Raw genomic sequence first — 24,023 nt, forward strand, 5'->3', positions numbered from 1 at the left:
CAGAAAAGGCTAGTGCCCAGAGCATCAAATACGATGTAATGTTTCAATCGATTAGTCATTTCTCATCAGCATGTTTGGCTATTTTGCCACCTTTTGGTTACACAATGCATCACACAATTTCCCACAGACTAGGTGGCTAATCAACCTACCTCCATAGTGCTGTATAGCTAATTGTTGAGAAGGAATTTACCCACTAGTTTTCCTTCCCTACACTCTGTTATTAAGTTATTATAATACTCTTGCAATATCTCAGTACATCTTTATTCGACTCTACAAGTGTACTAAACATGTTGGTACAGTTCTGACAAAGAATCTAAGTTAATTAATCTTTTCTCTTTTCAGATGATGATGGAAATACTCAGCAAGTCTAGCATTTCTGTTTTATAAATATAGATGTTCAATTTTTAAAAAATATTTTAAATCCTGTATTCTGTTTGCCTAACAAGCAACATAAAAATAATTATTTGTTTAGTTTTATGGTAACATGTACAGTACAAAATTACCAAAAGCTCAATGACTATGTTCTATAAATTTTAGCAGTTAAATTCTCACAACTCCGACTGAAAAGCTCAGCTTTGTAGTTCTGTAGCATGCAAGATACTTTTTCAAAAGCACAGATCTTTCATAACAAAAGTTATACAAACTAAGAAATACAATGGAAAAGGTTCAGTAAATATGTCACTTTTTGATTTTAATATATATTTTTTAATGCTATTAATAGTTTTTACATAAGTAAAACCAAAACAATAAAATCAGGTGGAACAGTATTGCTTCTAGATTTTCTTGTGCAATAGAAGGTACTTCACACAGTCCTTTATAAACCAGTCAAATTATCTTTGTGAGTGTTGGAATGTTCTTCTAAACCATAGATCACAGATGATAAGTATATTATTTTAGTCCTTTAAAAATAAAACACTCAAAATCCTCAGGCTTAAGACTATATTCCAAAAAATAAATCTAATGTAGTTAGGACTATTCACAACAAAATGATGTCATATTACAGTATATAAACAAATATGTAAAACATATTTTTTTGCATATCCAGTTTCAAAATAATTTATTTATGACATGCAAATAGTCACATGTTAAACCACATACAGTATAATTGTGGCCATTTACAATGCAATAAATTACTTTCATGGTTACTTGCTTATTTGGTCATTTATTAATTGAATGCAATTGACCCGTATCCAGACACAAAAGTAAGTGATTTTTCCACCAGATCCTTTTCCTAAATTGGTTAACACTAGAATTCCATAACCACCATTGGGTCTCCACACTTTTGCCAGGTCAACACCGGATTGAGGCAGCAAGGGGACAGGAGTGTTACTGTTTACTTTGTGCATGATAGAAATCCATTGAAAACCAAACCTTAATAAAAAATACTAAACAGTAACTAATACTTCTACCTCATAAGACACACATTAAGAATTAGACTTTGAGCGATAGTTTATATTTTAGAATTTCCCAATGACTCAAAATCCACTGTTATTTTCAAGATGGGATGTGTGGCAACCTTTACTCTACCACACGCAATATCCTAATTTGGTCAAAAACAACTTAAATAATATCTGAAGCTGTTAAAACATCACAATCTCTTTGTTTAAAGAAAATCTTCACAGAGCAGGAATATTATTTCTTAGCATCCCTCAAATAAACACTTTTGAACATGCACAAATATCTAATTCTGCATGTGTACTTCAGTTCTAAATTAGCATTTTTTTGTCTAAAGCAGTCATTTAAAAATACTGAACAGATATTAAGCAACAAGTAGAGAAGTTTAAAATTTTCTGCTGCACATCTTGCTTTAGGAAAGCTTGGGTTGAGATTTTGTTAATAAACTGATTGACGCACGGTGAAGATCATGTCCATTGTGCTCCTTAGTGGGCGGCATCTGCATTGCGACTCTGGGAGGAGCTCTTCAGCCACTTGATTGAGGAGGATTCTCCCCAATAAGAGATTCCCAAAACAAGCACTCTAATTGGAGCACCGACACAGCAAATGGGCAGAGGAAACACTTTAAGGACACGCTCAAGGCCTCCTTGAAAAAGTGCAACATCCCCACCGACACCTGGGAATCCATGGCCCAACACCACTTAAAGTGGAAGAGAAGAATCTGGGAAGGCAGTGAACACCTCGAGTCTCTTCGCCGGGTGGTAGCGGAGACCAAGCGCAAACTGCGGAAGGAGCGCACGACAACCCAAGCACCTCAACCAACTGGCCCTTCAACCAACGTCCCCTCAGCCACTGTCCGTCCCATCTGTGACAGAGACTGTAGGTCCCACATCGGACTCAGTCACCTGAGAACTCATTTTTAGTGTGGAAGCAAGTCATCCGCGACTCAGAGGGACTGCCTAAGAGAGAGAAACTGCTTGAGTAACAATCCCAATATGTAATACACTGCAGGCTAAGTGTTACCTACACTAATTCCAATTGATGAGGTTCTGAATATTTATTCTCCAACATTAGTGAATACTGCTCTACTTGCATCACTAGATTCAAGCATTGCCTCTTGTTGTAGGAAGCATTAAAAAGCAGAGTCAACAGAGGAATTTTTATGTAGCTGCCTCCAATGAAAAGATTTTCAATTTCTTTCTTTAAAAAAGTAAACTAATTACCTTTCAACCTTTAGTTAATGCAATGTTAATACAATTGTAACCGACATTAGCGTCTGTTAATGAGACTATTATACACTATAAAATTGTAGAGGACCGAGGTAATCTCCAGATTCAGATGACAGCCATAGATTCTCAAGGCCAGTTCTTTGTTTAAGACATCGATTGAACTCCTAGAGTGTTATAGTTGAACCTCTAAACCATGAATCAAACCAACAAATAATCAAAGAAACAAAATGAGTATGATTATAATTCAAAAAAATACATTTTCACTGTAGTTACACTTCAAGAACAGTACAGCGGCAGACTTATTACTGTTACTGCACAAATGATTTTTTTCCCCCCCGTGTATGGGACATCAAGTTTCCATGAAACATAGAATGTTATTTATAATAAAGGACTGATTCTTGTCATGGTTTTACAGTTATTATATTACATAGAAGTTACAGCACAGAAACTGGCCACTCAGCACAACAGCGCCATGCTGGTATTTATGGTCCCTATGAGCCTCCTCCCACACTTCTTCATCTAACCCCATCAACATATCCTGCTATTCCTTTCTCCATCATGTGTTAATCTAGTTTCCCCTTAAATGCATCTATACTATTCACCTCAACTACTCCATGTGATAGCAAGTTCCACATTCTCACTACTTACTGAATAAACAAGTTTCTCCTGAATTTCCTACTGGATTTATTAGTGGTTATCTTATATTTACAGCCTCTAGTTTTGGTCTCCCCCAGTGGAAACATCTCCTCTACGTTTATCCTATCAAACCCCTTCATAATCTTAAAGAGCTCTATCAGGTCACCCCTCGGCCTTCTCTTTTCTAATTATAATAACAGGTTACAGCTTGGGAGGACTTTACAACATGTACATTAAGAACCAACACTGTCAGATTTCTGCCAAGATTTCCACCACAGTCCGTACAATCCCATCTTTATTAAGATTGGCAGGCTGTGCTCAAGTTTTTAACAATTATATTTCTTTTGGAAAATCCATAGTAACAGATCACAAATATATATTATGGAACAGCACCTCTCAGCTTTCAATTAGGCACTTTACAGTCTTCTGGCCTCAACAATGAGTTCAACAATTTCAGATCAGAACCAGTGCTCCCACTTCCTTGCACAGCAGGAGCTGATAATGGGGCTACTGTAACTAGTTACACTTCCACTGGACTCTTCTTTTGTTTCTTTACTTTTCCCACTATCACACCCTTTTCCTTATCTCTGTACTTGCTGTAAACTATTAAATCTCTAACTTAGAATTATATAGAATCTAACAGCACAGAAGGAAGCCATTCGGCTCATTGTGCCTGTGCCAGCTCTTTGAGCTATACAATTACTCCCACATCCCTGCTCTTTCCCCATAGCCCAGCACACTTTCCTTATTAAGTATTTATCCAATTTATTTTTGAAAGTCACTGAAATTTGCTTCCACCACCCTTCCAGGCAGCGCATTCCAGATCACAACTCGCTGTGTAAAAAAAAAAAAATTCCTCATGTCACCTCTGAGTTTTGCTCCAATCGCATAAAATCTGTGTCCGCTGTGAACCGACCCTGCTCCTATTTAATCGATCAAAACCCCGCTATTATATCTCTAACTTTTCCCACTTCTGACGGAAGGTCATCGACTTGAAACGTTAACTCTGTTTCTCTCGCCACAAATGCTGCCTGACCTGCTGAGTATTTGCAGCATTTTCTCCTTTTGCAGCAAAGCCATCTTTACCTGTGGGCCGGTCTCTCACCTGTGGCCGCCTGTCGTTTCCAGGGCCAACGGTCCGCGAGGCTGTCTTCACTCAGCTTCCGTCTCCTGGCAACCAGTGGAGACCGCCCATTGGATGGCCAGATGCATGTAATCTCTTCCGGGGACAACTGTGAATGATCGGCTTCAAATCAACAGGAAGTACATCTCCCCCGTCTTATTCCCCATCCCTCCGCGGATTATATAAAAAAAAGTGCGTCATTGGAAAAAAAAGAAAAATCGTTAAGTAAACAAAACTGTATAATTTTGGCAGTTAGGACAGATTATTAATATATTAAAATATTTTAAAAATATTAATAATATAGTACAAATTTTATTTCTTACGGTTTACGAGTTTGCTACTTAAAGTGGTGGCACTATTTGTTCTCTACAACTATTACGGTTACGCTCACGGCGTAGGAATGCTGGGTGAGATGTGGATGCGCGCTGCATGCTGGGAGTTGGTGTTCGGTCTGCCGGGAATTGAGCGTGGTAATTGAAACGGAAACTACAGCTCCCAGAGCGCAATGCGCAAGGCCCGCAGGCGTGTCCACGTGGCGTAGTCACGTCGCCGTGCTCTCTTAATTGACGCATTCCAGCAGAGGTGACCTCTCGGAGCAGCAGCGGTGTAGAATGGTCTGTATCTCAACCATTATTTTATTGTGCATTGCTTATAAGATGTTCTTCTACTCATGCATAGTGATTCAGGGCTGCTTTGTGGGCTTCATTCCTCATTATAAGGCTTTCCTTTTTAACCTGGGTACCTATCTGGAACCACCGAAGTGGTTGGAGGTTAATTAACTAGTTCACTGACTATAATTCTTGACTAGAATTATACTGGATAATGTTTATCCTGATCTTCCACCAAACTGTAGAAATTTAATGTGGTATACATATCCCTAATTAGGAATCGGTTTCAGTATATGACACTCTACAATATTTAACACCACACAAGGTTAAATCTGCTGTTGTGACATTGTGACTTTTTTTCCAAAGATGTGTAGCAATGAAAAAACAAATATTAAAAATTAGATGCGTTAAGGAATCCTGCATGATTATGCAACACAAGGGCGTAGCACTAAATGGAAATTATTTTTTGTATTGAGCTAGAAGGTGTTATAACTAGAGACAAGCTACCTAAGAAATTTTTGTATAATCTAATTCTATGTTCAGAAAAGTGAAATTATGGGCTATGTAGAATAGGAAGAAAATGCCATGTCAATCCAGTTTACCGTGTGTGTGTATATATGCATAGCAAGGTCAGACCACTTTTACCTCAAAGCAGTACCAGTACAACTGTTTTTATAAATTTTTAAAAAACAGACTACGAAACCATGCAAGAACTGGATAACTTTGATTATTTCTGAATATCATTACTGCTCCCTTGCAAAGGAACACCCCCCCCCCGCCCTGACAATTTTAGGAATGTGTGGTTGGAATTGGAACAGTGACCGTGAAAATTATCTCTTTCATTTGGGTCTTTGGCAGAATTAATTTCAATTGTCTCCCCAACATCCTAAAAGAACATTGGGGTGCCCCAGTGTTTGATGGGATCGCTACTGTTTATAATTTTATATCAATTTTGATTCAGAAGCTCCATGTGCACAATACACAATACAAACTAGGAGGGGTTATGAATTGATGGCAGCTCACACCTAATAGAATGAATTGTTCTAACAATGATGTATGCTCAACTAGTCCATGCCAGTGTTTATGCACCACTCGAGCCTTCTCCCCATCTTTTGTCGTCTAATTTTTATCAGCATAACTCTCTCTTCCTTTCTCCCTCATGCTTATCTAGCTTCCCCTTAAATGCATCTGTACTATTAGCCTCAATCACTTCTTGTGGTAGTGAGTTCCACATTCTCACCACTCTCTGGGTAAAGACATTTCTTCTGATTTCCCTATTGCATTTCTTGGTGAATATTTTATTTTGATGGACTGTAATTTTGCTCTTCCACGCAAGTGGAAGCATTCCTGTGCTAAATATTCTTCTGTTCTTAAGAGATCTAGTTGACCTGGTGTTGAAGCTGTTTCTAAGTAATGTGATACATTAGTCTGACCTCTGCCTGTGAAATGCCCTTGGATGATTTTGCTATTGAAAAGATGCTATAAAAAGGTGCATTGTTGTATGAGTGCTGTAATAGCCAGTTATATTTCCTTGGTTACAAGAATGTGCTCCTAAAATTAGAAATATTTTCATATTTATATTTCTACAATTATTGTAAAGGTCATTTTGATTTCAATTACTAAAATAATGAATTGGTTTTTCAGTGAAATTAATTTAATGAGTCACAGATTAATATCAACTGTTCAAAAACTAATTAATCAAATATTTGCTTTAGCTTCAATCCTCTTCTGTTCATGGCAGAAATCAATTCCAGTTCATCTTTGCACACTGCAACTATGGATTTAATTATTCAAGTGTATATATTGTTTTCCTTGTAGAAGTTCTGTTTTTTAAAATGTAAACGTCCTTCTCAAACCTTTGCAAAGTGCTTGTGGAAAATGTTTAAATCTATATAATCCTGTAGCATATCGTGGTCTCTTATTTATAATGGTCACTGTGCGGTAGAACAATCCTTAATTTGCTGGAACCTACAGAAAGGCTAAACTTTGGAAAATTATGTATACTTTTTTTTAATAATGTGCATCTCTAAATCGCTCAACTTTTTTCCCCGTTCAACTTCTCTTCCAGGCAGAACCTATTAAAGTTCTCGTGACCGGTGCTGCTGGTCAGATTGCCTATTCCCTTCTCTATAACATTGCAAAGGGCGATGTTTTCGGAAAAGACCAGGTAACATTTACCAGTTTGAAAAACAGCTGATTTGAGCAGATACTATCTTTTCCTAAACACTGGATTGTTGCAATAACACCATTGTATTTATATATTTAAAAAAGAACAGTACTTGCCACTAGGAGGAGAGAAAAAGAAAGCAAATAGTACTTTCAATTTAGAATCCAATCCTAACCAAGACTGTAATTTTTAAAGTCAAATAGGATTGCCAGATCAGGATGTTGAACCAGGAAGGATGCTGGTTTCCACAGCATTAGGGTTGACTGAAGATGAATCTGCTGCTGACATTATATGCTCCAGCAAGCAGCTTTTTCAACCATGAAAAGTTATCATTTTCTCTCCTTTTTTTTTAAAAAAAAAGCAAAACTATAAATGAACAAATTGACATTTAACTGTGGTAGCAATAGTTGAAAATTGGAGTGAAAAGCTGCTTTTTCTCCCATCTGTGAAATGGTGTCTTGTTGTGAATTTGTGCGTGGATCAGGAGTCCTAGTTGAAACCTACTGAGAGATGTCTCTAATTAAATAAATTCTACTGCAGTGAAGTTGGATTAAATAGAATTAAAGCATTGTCGTGTAGTACTGAATTATTTTTTTTATATAATTCCCAAAGCCACTTATTCTTGTGCTGCTTGATATTACACCAATGATGTCGGTGCTAGAAGGTGTATTGATGGAAATCCGGGACTGCGCTCTTCCACTGGTGAGGGGTAAGTAGGTTAAATGTGGGCATTGGATATTAATTTAAAATTGACAAGTCTAAATCTGGTTATGAATGGCCTTTTTTGTTTTCTACTTAAATATTTGGTTAACTTTAAATACAGCACATTGCTAATTTAGTTTGAGCCTGCTTTGTGCTGGAAGAAATATCAATTTCAGCTGCCCATTGATAACATGTTAAACTGAGTCATTCAAGGCAAGAATTTAAACTTGCCTAATTCCGCTATTGGGAATCTAATCCTCTAGTTGTTGACATATTGGGCTATTTTGTGTAATTTTGATTACAATTTCTCCTGTGCAATAATAATGTACCTGTACCATGTTTATAGATCTTTAATCAGTGTTCATTGCATCATTAATGTTTCACAACTATTGGTTGAGGTGAATTTAATGCACAATTCTCGTTGGTTTATTGCTTAGCTCAAGTAAATAACAATGACCTGTTTTCTTGTGATATTACCAATCTCGAATTGCTGAGTTGTTGGGGAAAAAAACCTTGTGTGCAAGCTTAGAAAAAGATCATAACTTATTAAGGCAGATCCCTTCTCACCTGCATAAGGATTTATAGATTGCAGACTGTTTGAATCAATGCTGTGGATTTTTAAAAAAATCCATTGGGAGTGTTTTCTTTGTCCTGAGATGAATCCTGTAAATAGATTCCCTTGATTGTTTCTTTTTAGCTGTCAGTTCTTGTCTTTCAACTGCGTAGTGTTTGACTTGTTAGTTTAACGGGTAAGGTTCTGGAAATGTTGTTACTGTTCCTCGCTGTAAGAAGACAAGAAATGGCAAGCTGCTTTTGCTCTACTCAACAATGTCCCCTAGAAACAGAAAATAAGTGCAGGTGTAGGCCATTCGGCCCTTCGAGCCTGCACCACCATTCAATAAGATCATGGCTGATCATTCACCTCAGTACCCCTTTCCTGCTTTCTCTCCATACCTCTTGATCCCTTTAGTCGTAAGGGCCATATCTAACTCCCTCTTGAATATATCCAATGAACTGGCATCAATAACTCTCTGCGGCAGGGAATTCCACAATAAAAGCAGTATTGACCACATCTAAGGAAACATCTAATTGGCTGCTGCTATCTAGTATGGCTATGGAGAGGTCCGAGTCAAATTCTAGTTTTTCCCCCTTCTCCAGGACAAATGCTCATCTGTAAAAGATCTGAAGATAGGCTGCCACCAGTGCTGTTCTAAACAAGGAGTGTTGTCACGGGGGTTGATTTTGTTTTTTTTAATAAATATACTTGATCATAGTAAGCAGATTTCTCTTAATTTATACCTGGTCCTTGCAGAGATCATTGCGACTGACAAAGAGGAGGAAGCTTTTAACTGCATTGATGTGGCGATACTGGTGGGCTCCATGCCAAGACGGGAGGGCATGGAAAGGAAGGACTTGCTGCAAGCTAATGCGAAGATCTTCAAATCCCAGGGTAATGCTTTGGACAAGTTCGCCAAGAAGACAGTCAAGGTGACAACAACTTGGAATTGGTTTAAGTGCCATTATAACAGCCACATATTTGATTGGAATTGGTAAATTTTACTTTTTGTAATCTTTCCAAATTCAGGAGAGATTGGCAAGTGGCTAAAACAATTGTTGGGCAAAAGACATGCTTGAAATTATAAACCACATCAATTGTAGGAAATATCTTTGAACAGATATTAAGAGATCCAGTGAATGAATATTTGGATAGTATAACTTGTTAAAGGACAGTTAGGGAGGAGAGGCCATATTTAACTTCCATAACTGGACCGAGTTGCTTTATCACTTATGTGGCTGACAAGGAAATGCAATCAACATTATGCATAGGTTGAACCTCCCTTATCCGGATCTCTCTCGACCTGACCTGTTCTGGATAAGGGATTTTTCCGGACGAGGGGTGGTCACATTAAATTGGATGGTACAGGTACTGAGCAAGGGGTGGTGCGGGGGTGGGTTCCGCGAGGAAAGACTTCAATTTGTTTATGTCGGAGTTCTACACATGCGCCACCCGGTAGCTGGGAATGGTTCTGAAAGAGATGGTTCCGGATAACGGAGATTCAGCGTACACTTGGATTTTTCTGAAAAATTCTCATTGGCAAGGTTAGAGTCACTAAGATGGGGCAAATTATGGCAATTAGTAGATAATTGGCTTAAAAACAAGGCCGACATAAATGGGAACTTAACAGTCGAGGAAAGGGTTGAGTAATTTTATATTAGCAGAGACCCACAACATTTGTGGTCAAATTAGTATCTTTATTGCAACAGGACTTGTTTAGACTGCTCCCCCACCCCGCTCTCCCCTCACCCTTCGCTCGCTCGCTCTCCCCTTGCCCTTCGCTCGCTCGCTCTCCCCTCGCTCTTTTTTTTTTTACCTCAGCCACCCAGCCCCCTCCCATGTACCTCAGCCCAGGCAAAGACATTCCGAAAATACCCGGAACGGCCTCCGTCCCAAGCTTTCTGGATTTCAGACGTCCCATGTATATCTACATATAGAAGGTAGTTATCATCCAGTCACTGGTCTCCTGGTTCACTGTTTTCTCTCATTTCTGCTCCAGAAGGCTGTACAAAACTGTACTCCCTTTAAAAACAACTTTGTTCCCGTATGCTTTTATTTATTTTATATTAGATCTTAATTTTTTGCTAATTGTTTGTCTAAACCAGTGAAATGTTTTTCCTTCTGAAGATAGGTAAGTACCATGAAATGTGGTCAAAAATCCCATAGAAAACATGCAGCTCTATTTACAGGTAATGTCATGAAAATGCAGTTACAAACTGCTTGTCCAAATTGGTAAAATAAATGTCGGTTATCCTGCAGATGTTGCTTTTGGTTACAGTTCAAACATTGCAAACATAAATAAGCTGGTTCTCTTAGTGTTAATTCCGTTTAACCCTCTAGTTGATTTAATGTGCCAGGAACTCCTGATTTGTTATGTTTAATTGGACACCGTGCTATGTCTTGCAGCAATTCAGATCTTGTTTCCTTTGCAATGTTAGGCGATGCAAGCTTTTTTTTTAAACAGCTTTGTTGGAACTTTTACTGGTAATATTCAAAGGCATGAAATTGTAATACATTAAAGAAATGCTTCCAGAATATTACTGAGAAAAACTGGCTTCCTAAGGAATATTTTCACCAAATCTAAAGCACTATATGGCACACTCTCAGTATATTTTTAAAGAACCTAACCTATAACTTTAGTCTCCACTACTGCAAGGGATCGCCTTTGATACTCTAGGTTCAACAGCTCAGGCACTGTAGTCATATTGAATGTGTTGGTGCCGAGTACTGTCAAGGAAAGTAGGTCAGGCTACAGACATACAGGAAGGTATCTGAGTTATGCAAACAATACTGGCTCATAATTTGCAGTCAGTGGCGAAGCAATAGCGTTCACTGCTGGCCCCAAAGTAAGCTTCCCACAAAGATCTTGCAATCTCTATAGCGAGAAGTTCAGCTTTTCTGACCTGCAGCTGAAATCAACGTAGTTTAGTGGCAATCCTATAGTGTAAGCTGCTGTGATGTCAACAAGCAGTCTTAAGCAGCCAATCACATTACAGAATTACCATAGAAATGAAACCAGAAAGCACTAAAAAAAAAAAATTGACATTGGGGCATACACATTGGGTTACAGTAGAAGCTGAAATATGAACACTTAAAATGTATCTTCATTTTGAAATGTAATAATTTTTAACTTAATGAAGATATTTGCCATTCCAACAGTGATATTTTTAGTGATATTTATTTGTTCAGAAAAGGGGAAGTTTTCATCAGGTCAGTGCTTTCACTGATTGCCAGCTCTGGAGATGGGGGTGGGTTCACAGCGCAGCCTGTGGTGGAGCAGAGAATGACAGACTACAACTTCAGGATTTCCATGTTAGGCTGCTAAATCCTGACGTTGTGGACAGTTTCAAAAGCGAAATGACACCAAACACTACCAGTTTGCTGTCATCAGGGCTGCAAGTTCCAGGCCAATAAGCTTACAGCTTAGGAATAGTTCACTAATATATTTTTGCCTAAATATATAATACTTCAATGATATATTTGACCTGATGTGGCTAAACTTGTGGTTACTGCCAAAATTTACTGCATTCTTTTTCTGGTTCAACGATAACAAAGCAAATTATTTCTTCCAGGTTCTTGTTGTGGGAAACCCAGCCAATACCAATTGTTTGACTGCAATTAAGTCTGCGCCATCGATTCCGAAAGAGAACTTCTCTTGCCTGACTCGCTTGGATAATAACAGAGCAAGAGCTCAGGTATTAAGTGAAGGTGTTTGCCTAATTTAAGTTGTGTCTCAAATTTTGCTCCAGATTTGTGTCTTTGTGCTTTTTGGAACAATGGCAATAAAACCACACATTTCTTTAATTGGTTAAGTTCTTGTGCTCAAGTGCAAAAACGGAAGTTGTGGGTGAATGCTGAGGAAATGTCCAAGACTTCATTAATGATTTAAATGAAAGCATTAGTGGAACAGTTCGCAAATAACAAAAATGTAAACTGATTGAAAATTTAGACCGACTTAATGGGTTGCAGTCTAATGTCAATACTTTGAAAGGTTGGAATGTATTTTGTCCTCACTCTTCTGTTTATTTCTGTAAATTCTGTTTCCCTTTAAATGTATTACAATTAAGCTCTGTCTTTTAGATTGCCTACAAACTAGGTATACCTTCTAATGATGTAAAGAATGTTATCATCTGGGGCAATCATTCGTCCACTCAATATCCAGATGCAAACCATGCTACTGTGAAAGTTCAAGGAAAGGAAATGAGTGTCTCTGATGCTATTAAGGATGATGCCTGGCTGAAGGGTGACTTTATCTCGGTAAGTAACTTCATAGCGCATCTTTATAAATATTTGCATTTATTTATAAGGAATACCAGTTACTACAACTGCAATTACAGCGACAGCTGAATTGGCATTAGCCCCTTCTAAGTTCAATTTCATTTATAGCTTTTACAATGCATGCACACACCGTCTACAATTTCACTTACAAAACTGATGATGCTGTGGAATTTAAATTGGTTATTTTGTATAGAGCAAAATGTTGACTCCTTACTGGATTATGATGCACCAGCCCTATCCCACCATACCTTCCCTATGTGATTATTGTATTTGACAGGAAATATCAGCAGGCTACTTGCATAGGTCATAACAGCTGAGACCCATTTTGTCTTCTCGCCCACAAACTTTCGCCAAGGGTCGCTCAAGTGAACTGTAGCACCCTGCCTAGCATAAATAACTGCATAGAATGGGGTCCAAACTCGCCATCTTCCTGATCTGTGGCGCAGCCACTTGCCATTGAGGAGTCCAAAATAATGGTTTAATTTACAAAATCCTAAACCTGTGACATATTACTGTGCTTTTGATATGTCAATTATTAGTCTTCGTACTGATGTGTTACCTTCTGATTAAGGAGTTGAGATCAATGTAATAAATACTACCCCTTTACTGGTGACCAATGTTCCCCTTAATTTCTTGGGTGCATGGTCCCTTTATCGGGCTGCGAGGCCCATTCAGAGTTTCTCACATGTGCAAAATTTCACATTTGAAAAGCTGGTCCCGGGTTGCGCGGGACTGGCAGACAAGCTGCACAGCTTGGAGGGAACATTGCTGGTGACCCGTTACAAGCTTTTTGTTTGATGCTTAATATTCAGTTTTTTGGGAAAAGGTAAGGTGATGGATGTATAATCATTGCCATAAACACCATTTTTGATACTGACTTATGCTTGTCTGTGACTTAATTACAAAGTTTGAACTAGAGAGGGAAGGAAGGAATGCCATGCTGGGACAGTGTACTCTTGGTCAAAGACTTATCAGAAGCACTAAGATCATCAAGCAGTGTTTGCTTTTCAGCGGAATCAGTTTCTGGATCAAAACGGGCTGAAATTTGCTTTGCCTCATGAGTACCACGCTAATAAATTAAATGCCTGTAGCAATAGTCTGCCCAGTGTTCTCAAGGGGCGAGAGGTACAATTGTAATACAGCAAAATATATCCCACTGTTCAAAAGCATTTGGTGGCACAAACTTTAACAGTTGAGCGTCCGAAATAGAGTTCCAAAATTCGGAATGTTCTGGACACCAGGCCGATCTGTGGCGGGGTTGTCCAGAATCCAGAAATGTTCTGAAATCCGGACATTTTTTAAAACCGAGTAGGGCCTAGGGAGGGGGGGGGAAAAACACCCTCAAAAATTCACATAACCCTTGCCTACTAAATCGCTGAGCGAATTTTAAAAAAATAACTAACTTACCTTTGCCGGTCTTCAACACAGGTTTTTCCTGGTGCTGCAGCCTACACTGCTGAACCTGGAACATCCTCTGCACCAGCTGGCCTCTGACGGCCGCGCCCTTTAATGGGTCTCCCGAACTCCCGCTCCTGTGGCCTCCAACGGCCGCGCCCTTTTGAGTCTCCCAAACTGTCGCTCCCACTCCTCTAGGATGGAATCCAATATCTCCAAGTTTGCAGATGACTAAGCTGGGTGGCAGTGTGAGCTGTGAGGAGGATGCTAAGAGGCTGCAGGGTGACTTGGACAGGTTAGGTGAGTGGGCAAATGCATGGCTGATGCAGTATAATGTGGATAAATGTGAGGTTATCCACTTTGGTGGCAAAAACACGAAGGCAGAATATTATCTGAATGGTGACCGATTTAAGAAAAGGGGATGTGCAACAAGACCTGGGTGCCATGGTACATCAGTCATTGAAAGTTGGCATGCAGGTACTGAAGGCGGCAAATGGCATGTTGGCCTTCATAGCGAAAGGATTTGAGTATAGGAGCATAGATGTCTTTCTGCAGTTGTACAGGGCCTTGGTGAGGCCACACTTTGACTATTGTGTACAGTTTTGGTCTTCTAATCTGAGAAAGGATATTCTTGCTATTGAGGGAGTGTAGCGAAGGTTCACCAGATTGATTCCTGGGATGGCAGGACTGACATATGAAAGACTGGATCGACTAGGCTTGTATTCACTGGAATTTAGAAGAATGAGAGGATCCCATAGAAACATAAAATTCTGACAGGATTAGACAGGTTAGATCCAGGAAGAATGTTCCCAATGTTGGAAGTCCAGAAACCGGGGTCACAGTCTAAGGGTAAGGGGTAAGCCATTTAGGATCGAGATGAGGAGAAACTTCTTCACCCAGAGAATTGTGAACCTGTGGAATTCTCTACCACAAAGTTGGTGAGTCCAGTTTGTTAGATATATTCAAAAGGGAGTTGGATGTGGCCCTTACAGCTAAAGGGATCAAGGGGTATGGAGAGAAAGCAGGAATGGGGTACTGAAGTTGCATGATCAGTCATAATCATATTGAATGGTGGCGTGGGCTTGAAGGGCCGAATGGCCTACTCCTGCACCTATTTTCTATGTTTCTATGTAACCACGTTCCACCAAAACAATCAATGCCTTTACAAGAGAAAAACCTCCAGCTCCCATTCCCTGATACTGACACTGTAAGCAGCCTGCTAGTGTGTAATAAATTGGTAAATTTGGATTGTTATGAATCATTACTGATAAACATGCTGCTTTCTTTCTACCCACAGATTGTGCAGCAGCGTGGTGCTGCAGTGATTCGGGCACGGAAACTCTCCAGTGCAATGTCAGCTGCTAAGGCCATCTCTGATCACATGAAGGATATCTGGTTTGGCACTCCTGAGGTATGTTAGCTAACTGAAATGGACTACATTTTACACTAGCTTTTTCCCTGGAGTGAATTATTGCATATGGCATCCACATAGAATGTTTTATTTTTTTGCCTCCTATTGGACTATATATTTTATGCTTCCATCCACACTAGCATGTTCATTCTGCAGCTTGCAACTTGCTGGGTAGGTATCATGGAGACTTTTCATATATAAGAATTAGGAGCAGGAGTAGGCCATTCGGCCCCTCGAGCCTGCTCCACCATTCAATAAGATCATGGCTGATCTACCTCAACTCCACTTACCTGCACTATCCCCATATCCCTTGATTCCCTTAATATCCAAAAATCTATCCATCTCTTCTCTTGAATACACAATGACTGAGCCTCCATAGCCCTCTGGGGTAGAGAATTCCAAAGATTCACTAGGGTGAAGAAATTTCTCCTCAGTCCTAAATGGCCAACCCCTTATTTTGAGACTGGGGTTCAAGACTCCCCAGTCAGAGGAAACATCTATCCTGTCAAGACCTGTAAGAATTTTGTGTTTCCATGAGATCACCTTTCATTCATCTAAACTCAAATATAGGCCTAGTCTACTCAATCTCCTCATAGGAAATCCCCATCATCCTATAGCCTTCCTTGGGTGAAGAGACCAAAACTGTACACCATACTCCAGGTGTGGTCTCACCAGGGCCCTATATAATCACAGTAAGATGTCTTTACTCTTGTACTCAAATCCTCTTGTAATAAATCCAACATACCATTTGCTTTCTTAATTGCTTGCTGTACCTGTTAACTTTCAATGATTCGTGTACAAGGACACCCAGGTCCATCTGACCACCAACATTTCCCAATCTCTCACCTTTTTGTTTAAAAAAAAATACTCTGCTTTTCTATTTTTCTTAACTCGATAACTTCACATTTCTCCACATTATATTCCATTTGCCATGTTATTGCTGACTCACTTAGCCTGTCTATATCGCCTTGAAGTCTTTCCATCCTCCTCATAACTTGCATTCCCACCTAGCTTTGTATCATCTGCAAACTTGGATATGTTACATTAGGTCCCCTCATCCAAAGCATTGATATAGATTGTGAATAGCTGGAGCCCAAGCAGTGATCCTTTTGGCACACTACTCGTTACAGCTTGCCAATCTGAAAATGACCCATTTATTCCTACTGTTTTCTGCCCGTTAACCAGTCCATGCTAGTATATTACCCCAATCCCATGAGCCTTAATTTTGTTTAATAACCTCTTATGTGGCACTTTATCGAATGCCTTCTGAAAATCCAAATACACCACATCCACTGCTTCTCTATTCTGCTAGTTACAACCTCAAAAAACTCAGATTTGTCAAACATGATTTCCCTTTCATAAATCCATGTTGACTCTGCCCAAACCTATTGCCCTGTTACCACATTCTTAATAGATTCTAGCATTTTCCCTACTACTGATGTCAGGCTATCTGGTCTGTAGGTCCCCGTTTTCTCTCCCTCCTTTCTTAAAAGCGGGTTTACATTGGTTCCTGCAGATTGGAAGGTAGCTAATCAATGCATCCACTATCTCTAGCCACCTTTTCAAAACTCTAAGATGTAGGCCATCAGGTCCAGGGAATTTTATCAGCTTTCCAGTAATTTCTCCATTTAATTTCTCCAGTATTTTTTTAAAAACTAATTTTCAGTTCCTCATTCTTGCCAGACCCTTGATTCTCCTCTATTTCAGGAAGGTTATTTGTGTCTTCCATGATGAATAGCACAGATGAATAAGTGGCTTGAGCAGTGGTGCAGCAGGGAGGGATTCAAATTAGTGGGGCACTGGAACAGGTTCTGGGGGAGGTGGGACCAGTACAAACTGGACGGTCTGCACTTGGGCAGGACTGGAACCAATATCCTAGGGGGAGTGTTTGCTAGTGCTGTTGGGGAGGAGTTAAACTAATATGGCAGGGGGATGGGAACTAATACAGGGAGACAGAGGGAAACAAAAAGGAGACAAAAATAAAAGACAGAAAAGAGATGAGTAAAAGTGGAGGGCAGAGAAACCAAAGGCAAGAAACAAAAAGGGCCACTGAATATAAAAGGGCTGCAGGAGGGGTGAAAACTAAAAATCATGGTTTAAAAACTAGGATGAAAACACTCTACCTAAATGCACGCAGCATTCGAAATAAAGTAAATGAGTTGACGGCACAAATCATTACAAATGGGTTTGATTTGGTGGCCATTACAGAAACATGGTTGCAGGGTGGCCAAGACTGGGAATTAAACATACAGGGGTATCTGACGATTCAGAAAGATAGGCAAGAAGGGAAAGGAGGTGGGGTAGCTCTGTTAATAAAAGGTGATATCAGGGCAGTTGTGAGGGATGATATTGGCTCCAATGAACAAAATGTTGAATCATTGTGGGTGGAGATTAGAGATAGTAAGGGGAAAAAGTCACTGGTCGGCATAGTTTATAGGCCCCCAAATAATAACTTCACGGTGGGGCAGGCAATAATCAAGGGAATAATGGAGGCATGTGAAAAAGGAACGGCAGTAGTCATGGGGGATTTTAACCTACATATCGATTGGTCTGATCAAATCGCACAGGGTAGCCTGGAGGAGGAATTCATAGAATGCATACGGAATTGTTTCTTAGAACAGTATGTAACAGAACCTACAAGGGAGCAAGCCATCTTAGATCTGGTCCTGTGTAACGAGACAGGAAAAATAAACGATCTCCTCGTAAAAGATCCTCTCGGAATGAGTGATCACAATATGGTTGAATTTGTAATACAGATTGAGGATGAGGAAGTTGTCAGAAACGAGCGTACTATGCTTAAACAAAGGGGACTACAGTGGGATGAGGGCAGATTTGCCTAAAGTAGACTGGAAACAAGGACTAAACGGTGGCACAATTGAGGAACAGTGGAGGACTTTTAAGGAGCTCTTTCATAGTGCGCAACAAAAATATATTTCAGTGAAAAAAGGCGGCAAGAGAAGGGATAACCAGCCGTGGATAACCAAGGAAATAAAGGAGTATCAAATCAAAGACCAATGCGTATAAGGTGGCCAAGGTTAGTGGGAAACTAGAGGATTGGGAAAATTTTAAGCAACAGCAAAGAATGACTAAAAATGCAATAAAAAAAGGGAAGATAGATTACGAAGGTAAACTTGCGCAAAACATAAAAACAGATAGTAAAAGCTTTTACAGATATATAAAACGGAAAAGAGTGACTAAAGTAAATGTTGGTCCCTTAGAAGATGAAAAGGGGGATTTAATAATGGGAAATGTGGAAATGGCTGAGACCTTAAACAATTATTTTGCTTCCGTCTTCACAGTGGAAGACACAAAAACCATGCCAGAATTTGCAGGCCACAGGAATGTGGGAAGGGAGGACCTTGAGACAATCACTATCACTAGGGGGGTAGTGCTGGACAGGCTAATGGGACTGAAGGTAGACAAGTCCCCTGGTCCTGATGAAATGCATCCCAGGGTATTAAAAGAGATGGCGGAAGTTATAGCAGATGCATTCGTTATAATCTTCCAAAATTCTCTGGACTCTGGGGAGGTACCAGCGGATTGGAAAGCAGCTAATGTAACGCCTCTGTTTAAAAAAGGGGGCAGGCAAAAGGCAGGTAACTATAGGCCGGTTAGTTTAACATCTGTAGTGGGAAAAATGCTTGAAACTATCATTAAGGAAGAAATAGCGGGACATCTAGATAGGAAAAGTGCAATCAAGCAGACGCAGCATGGATTCATGAAGGGGAAATCATGTTTAACTAACTTACTGGAATTCTTTGAGGATATAACGAGCATGGTGGATAGAGGTGTACCGATGGGTGTGGTGTATTTAGATTTCCAAAAGGCATTGGATAAGGTGCCACACAAAAGGTTACTGCAGAAGATAAAGGTACGCGGAGTCAGAGGAAATGTATTAGCATGGATAGAGAATTGGCTGGCGAACAGAAAGCAGAGAGTCGGGATAAATGGGTCCTTTTCCGGTTGGAAATCAGTGGTTAGTGGTGTGCCACAGGGATCAGTGCTGGGACCACAACTGTTTACAATATACATAGATGACCTAGGAGAGGACAGAGTGTAGTGCAACAAAATTTGCAGATGACACTAAGATTAGTGGGAAAGCGGGTTGTGTAGAGGACTCAGAGGCTGCAAAGAGATTTAGATTGGTTAAACGAATGGACTAAGGTTTGGCAGATGGAATACAATGTCGGAAAGTGAGGTCATCCACCTTTGGGTGGGGGGGGGGAAAAAAAACAGTAAAAAGGAATATTATTTGAATGGGGAGAAATTACAACATGCTGTGGTGCAGAGGGACCTGGGGGTCCTTGTGCATGAAACTCTTTTTGGGAGTAAACAAAAAACATTAAAGCGTGCCCCCCGATCTGGGGGAAACACCAAACATTTACAGGCCCTTTTATTTTTTTGTGGTTTTTTTGGGCACAAAAACATATTTTTTCTCCAAGTGCCCCCTATAAAAGGGGAGGGGGACACTAAAAGCACCGGCAGTTAAAACAAATTAACTTAAAAAACATAAAATCAAATTAAAATTTGGTTGCCGGGCGTGATGATGCACTCCACTCCCTTCGGTGCCCACCTCTCGCGGAAGGCCGCGAGTGTACCGGTGGACACCGCGTGCTCCATCTCCAAGGACACCCTGGACCGGATATATGCGCGGAAGAGAGGCAGGCAGTCAGGCTGAACGACCCCCTCGACTGCCCGCTGCCTGGACCGGCTGATGGCACCCTTGGCCGTGCCCAGGAGCAGTCCTACGAGGAGGCCCTCGGACCTACCCGCTCCCCTCCGCACAGGGTGCCTGAAGATCAGGAGTGTGGGACTGAAACTCTTAGATAAACACCAGACGTGGGATTTGAACCCTTATCTTCAGGATAGATTTTGAACTGAACACGGCACCTTGGACCGCTCGGCCATGCTGACTATTCAATCCCTAAAGGTTAGTTTGCAGGTGCAGCAGGTAATCAGGAAGGCGAATGGAATGTTGGCCTTCATTGCGAGAGGGATGGAGTACAAAAGCAGGGAGGTCTTGCTGCAACTGTATAAGGTATTGGTGAGGCCGCACCTGGAGTACTGCGTGCAGTTTTGGTCACCTTTCTTAAGGAAGGATATACTAGCTTTGGAAGGGGTACAGAGACGATTCACTCGGCTGATTCCGGAGATGAGGGGGTTACCTTATGATGATAGATTGAGTAGACTGGGTCTTTACTCGTTGGAGTTCAGAAGGATGAGGGGTGATCTTATAGAAACATTTAAAATCATGAAAGGGATAGACAAGATAGAGGCAGAGAGGTTGTTTCCACTGGTAGGGGAGACTAGAACTAGGAGGCACAGCCTCAAAATACGGAGGAGCCAATTTAAAACCGAGTTGAGAAAGAATTTCTTCTCCCAGAGGGTTGTGAATCTGTGGCATTCTCTGCCCAAGGAAGCAGTTGAGGCTAGCTCATTGAATGTTTTCAAGTCAAAGATAGATAGATTTTTAACCAATAAGGGAATTAAGGGTTACAGGGAGCGGGCGGGTAAGTGGAGCTGAGTCCACGACCAGATCAGCCATGATCTTATTGAATGGCGGAGCAGGCTCGAGGGGCTAGATGGCCTACTCCTGTTCCTAATTCTTATGTTCTTATGAAGACAGACACACAGTATTTGTTTAATTTCTCTGCCATTTCTTTATTCCCCATTATAATTTTTCTTGTCTCTGCTTGTAGGGGACCCACATTTACCTTTGCTGACCTTTTCCTTTTTACATACCTATAGAAGCTTTTACAGTGTGCTTTTATGTCTCTCGCTAGTTTACTGTCATCTATTTTCCCTTTCTGCCCTTTGCTGTTTCTTAGCTTCGCCCAAACTGATTGTACTACTTGATTTTCCGAACTAAGATCCTTTCTCTCTACTATCTTAATAAAGGATGGGATAATCAGGGCTCCCCTTCCTCCTTTCCCATTTTGCCTATCTCTTCTAAAAGTTAAATATCCTGGAATATTTAGTTCCCAACCCTAGTTACTTTGCAACCACATCTCCGTAATGGCTTAGATCAAACCTATTTTCTAACTGTGCTATTAATTTGTCTCTTTTTGTTGCGAATGTTTCGCACATTCCGATATAGTGCCTTTTGCTTTGACTTTTTATTTATCCTGATGTCACCTTAGTCAGTGATGCCATATTACCTTTGTTACACTCTCTGCCCCTTCCTGACTCACCCAAAACTCTGCTCTGCTCTAGAGCCTTGATATTTCTCTCGCTACTTTTAAATGTACTCTTTCCTGAATCCCCCCCCCCCCCCCGCCTCATTAGTTTAAAGCCCTGTCTACTGCCCTAGTTATTCGATTCACTAGGACACTGGTTCCAGCCCAGTTCAAGTGGAGCCCATCTCAAAGGAACACCTCCCTTTCCCCATTACTGGTGCCAGTTCCCCTTGAAGCAAAACCCCTACCTCCCACACCACTGAGTCACGCATTTAACTTTCTAATCTGCTTATCCCTTTATCAATTGGTGCATGGCTTGGGTAACAATCCAGAGATTATTACCTTTTTTGAGGTTCTTTTTTAATTTGGACCTCAACTCCTCAAAACTCTTTCAGCAGAACCTCATTCCTAGTTCTACCTATGTCGTTGGTTCCTACGTGGACCACGACAACTGGATCCTCCTCTTCCCACTCCAAGTTGTTCTTTAGACATGAGGAAATGTCTTTAACCCTGGCACTGGGTAGGCAACACAACCTTTGTAACTCCCGGTCGTGGCTGCAGAGAACAGTATCTATCCCTCTGACTATACTGTCCCCTACCACAACTACATTCCCTTTCACTTCTTTTCTTCCCCCCCCCCCCCCCCCCGCCCCACTTGAATGGCATCCAGCTCATCCAGCCTGCAGGCTTTTCCCTCATCCACACAGGCAGCAAAAACCTCAGACATGTTGGATAAGGGCAAAGACTAAGGCTCCTCCAGCACTGCACCTGGGATCCCCTTGCCTTCCTGTAGAGTTTGAATGCTGGTGCTTTGATTTTAAACAATCAAAAAAAAAAGTCTCCTTTTTCACTCTTTCCCTGACCCTCCCCTCCAACCAAAGAAAAGTCTTGGCTCCTATTATTGAGTCTTGTTTCACTGCCATCTAGTACTATTAAAACATTCTAGCTCAACTTCCGCACGTGATCTATGCCAAGTACCTTTTTCAGTGACCCAGAATTTGCTGGAGTGGGGCATCTGAGTGTTATGAATTGGATTTTTTTTTTAGCTCCAAATAATTTTGTGGTGCAACTTGTTGGAAGTACAAAACTCCACAGCCTGAGGTTGAGTGGCATTGCAGAAACATAAATATCCTTGCGTTGTGAAATTACATCCCAGGCTTTCTGTGGCAAGTTTAATTTGTATTTATGGTGTAAATCCAGCAATTTCCTGAGACTCGTGGTGAGATCCCTTTTGTGATGCTAACACAGTGGCTGAAATCGTCCAGCAATTTGCAACTCACGCGAATCTCTTCCTCGCCACAGTGCTGGGGGTGGTTTTTGCACTAATAACTGCAAGCGTCATTAAACTTGCTGATATTTTCCAGCAACTTCTGGCCCATTCTTGCAACAGCATAAATGGGGCATTAGTCCCCAGCACACCCTGTTCTGTTTCTAAATAGTGTAAATTTACTACATTTCCATTATCAAAGCTGATATGGAGTTTTTAAATTGTTTGAATGTCCAGTGAATTTTGAAGCACACATTACAATATAAAGCAGAGAATTAATTTGACTGCTCCCTAACAAACGTTTCATGGTGCCTGTTCAGAATATTTGTCAGAGCCTGCCTTTTGTATCAAACAGTTGCTAATTAAGTTGAACTTTTTTTGTTGATTTTGATTATTCCACCCAAGATCTTTAGAGCTTTCTGAATAAAGCTACACTTGAGGCAGATGGTGAAGACTGATAACTCCTTTCATTTTGTTCAGGGTGAATGGGTGTCCATGGGAGTGATTTCTAATGGAAATACTTATAATATCCCCAATGACCTCGTCTATTCATTCCCGGTTCAAATCAAGGTAAGCTGTTAATTAATTGATTTGCTGCCATCTTGAAATACCTCAGATGAGGTATTAGCATATTTAATCTGTTCTAATTACTTAATGAGAACTGTAACAGTATAGTGGCTGATTTCAGAGATACTCATGCGTGAAATACGTTTTGATTCTTTCTTGAAATGGGCTTTATTTACATTGAGGTGTACATTAATTGCCTGCCTTTGTTCCAGAATAAAACCTGGAGTATTGTCGAATGTTTGCCAATCAATGACTTCTCCTGTGAGAGGATGAAAGCTACTGCCTCTGAGCTAGTTGAGGAGAGAGATACAGCTGCTGAGTTCTTGTCAAGTGTTTGAGAGCATTGCCTACCTAAATACTCATTACTGCTGTGTACGTTCAGTGTTTTCAGTAAAAGGAATCAAACTGTTGGGTCCATTATCTCAATAAAAATCTTAACAGTTAATATTCAGTAACCTCCTATTGTCCTAATGTAGGAAAGGCAAAATAAACAATAAAATTCCTATCAACCTT

General features: G+C 40.4%; 2 protein-coding genes across 8 annotated transcripts in view; one reads left to right on the plus strand and one right to left on the minus strand.

Moving 5' to 3' along the window:
- wdpcp (WD repeat containing planar cell polarity effector) overlaps positions 1–4,432 on the minus strand; it is a 363,747-nt gene extending 359,315 nt beyond the window's left edge. For 3 of the 7 annotated variants that reach the window (XR_011595032.1, XM_070889746.1, XM_070889752.1), the window contains exon 1: positions 4,347–4,432. The gene's annotated coding sequence lies outside the window, so the exon portion shown is untranslated. Of the gene's footprint in view, positions 1–4,296 lie in introns of all 7 variants that reach the window. The other 4 variants (XM_070889749.1, XM_070889753.1, XM_070889754.1 and 1 more) reach the window with 4 other exon arrangements.
- A 458-nt stretch (positions 4,433–4,890) lies between these two features.
- Positions 4,891–24,023, plus strand: mdh1ab (malate dehydrogenase 1Ab, NAD (soluble)). Its single transcript, XM_070888758.1, has 9 exons — positions 4,891–4,997; positions 7,060–7,158; positions 7,771–7,867; positions 9,173–9,348; positions 11,989–12,111; positions 12,497–12,673; positions 15,387–15,500; positions 23,424–23,513; positions 23,723–24,023. Exons 1-9 carry the CDS (start codon positions 4,995–4,997, stop codon positions 23,846–23,848), a joined length of 1,005 nt encoding a protein of 334 aa, XP_070744859.1. The 5' UTR covers positions 4,891–4,994; the 3' UTR covers positions 23,849–24,023.

This window comes from Pristiophorus japonicus, chromosome 9, assembly GCF_044704955.1.
Source record: "Pristiophorus japonicus isolate sPriJap1 chromosome 9, sPriJap1.hap1, whole genome shotgun sequence".
Classification (NCBI taxonomy): domain Eukaryota; kingdom Metazoa; phylum Chordata; class Chondrichthyes; family Pristiophoridae; genus Pristiophorus; species Pristiophorus japonicus.

What these genes read in the sequence shown, in the direction of transcription:
- mdh1ab (XM_070888758.1), top strand. An exon ending in ATGTTTTCGGAAAAGACCAG is followed by an intron (nt 7,159 to 7,770) that starts GTAACATTTACC and finishes TAATTCCCAAAG; the next exon opens with CCACTTATTCTTGTGCTGCT. An exon ending in ATAACAGAGCAAGAGCTCAG is followed by an intron (nt 12,112 to 12,496) that starts GTATTAAGTGAA and finishes TCTGTCTTTTAG; the next exon opens with ATTGCCTACAAACTAGGTAT.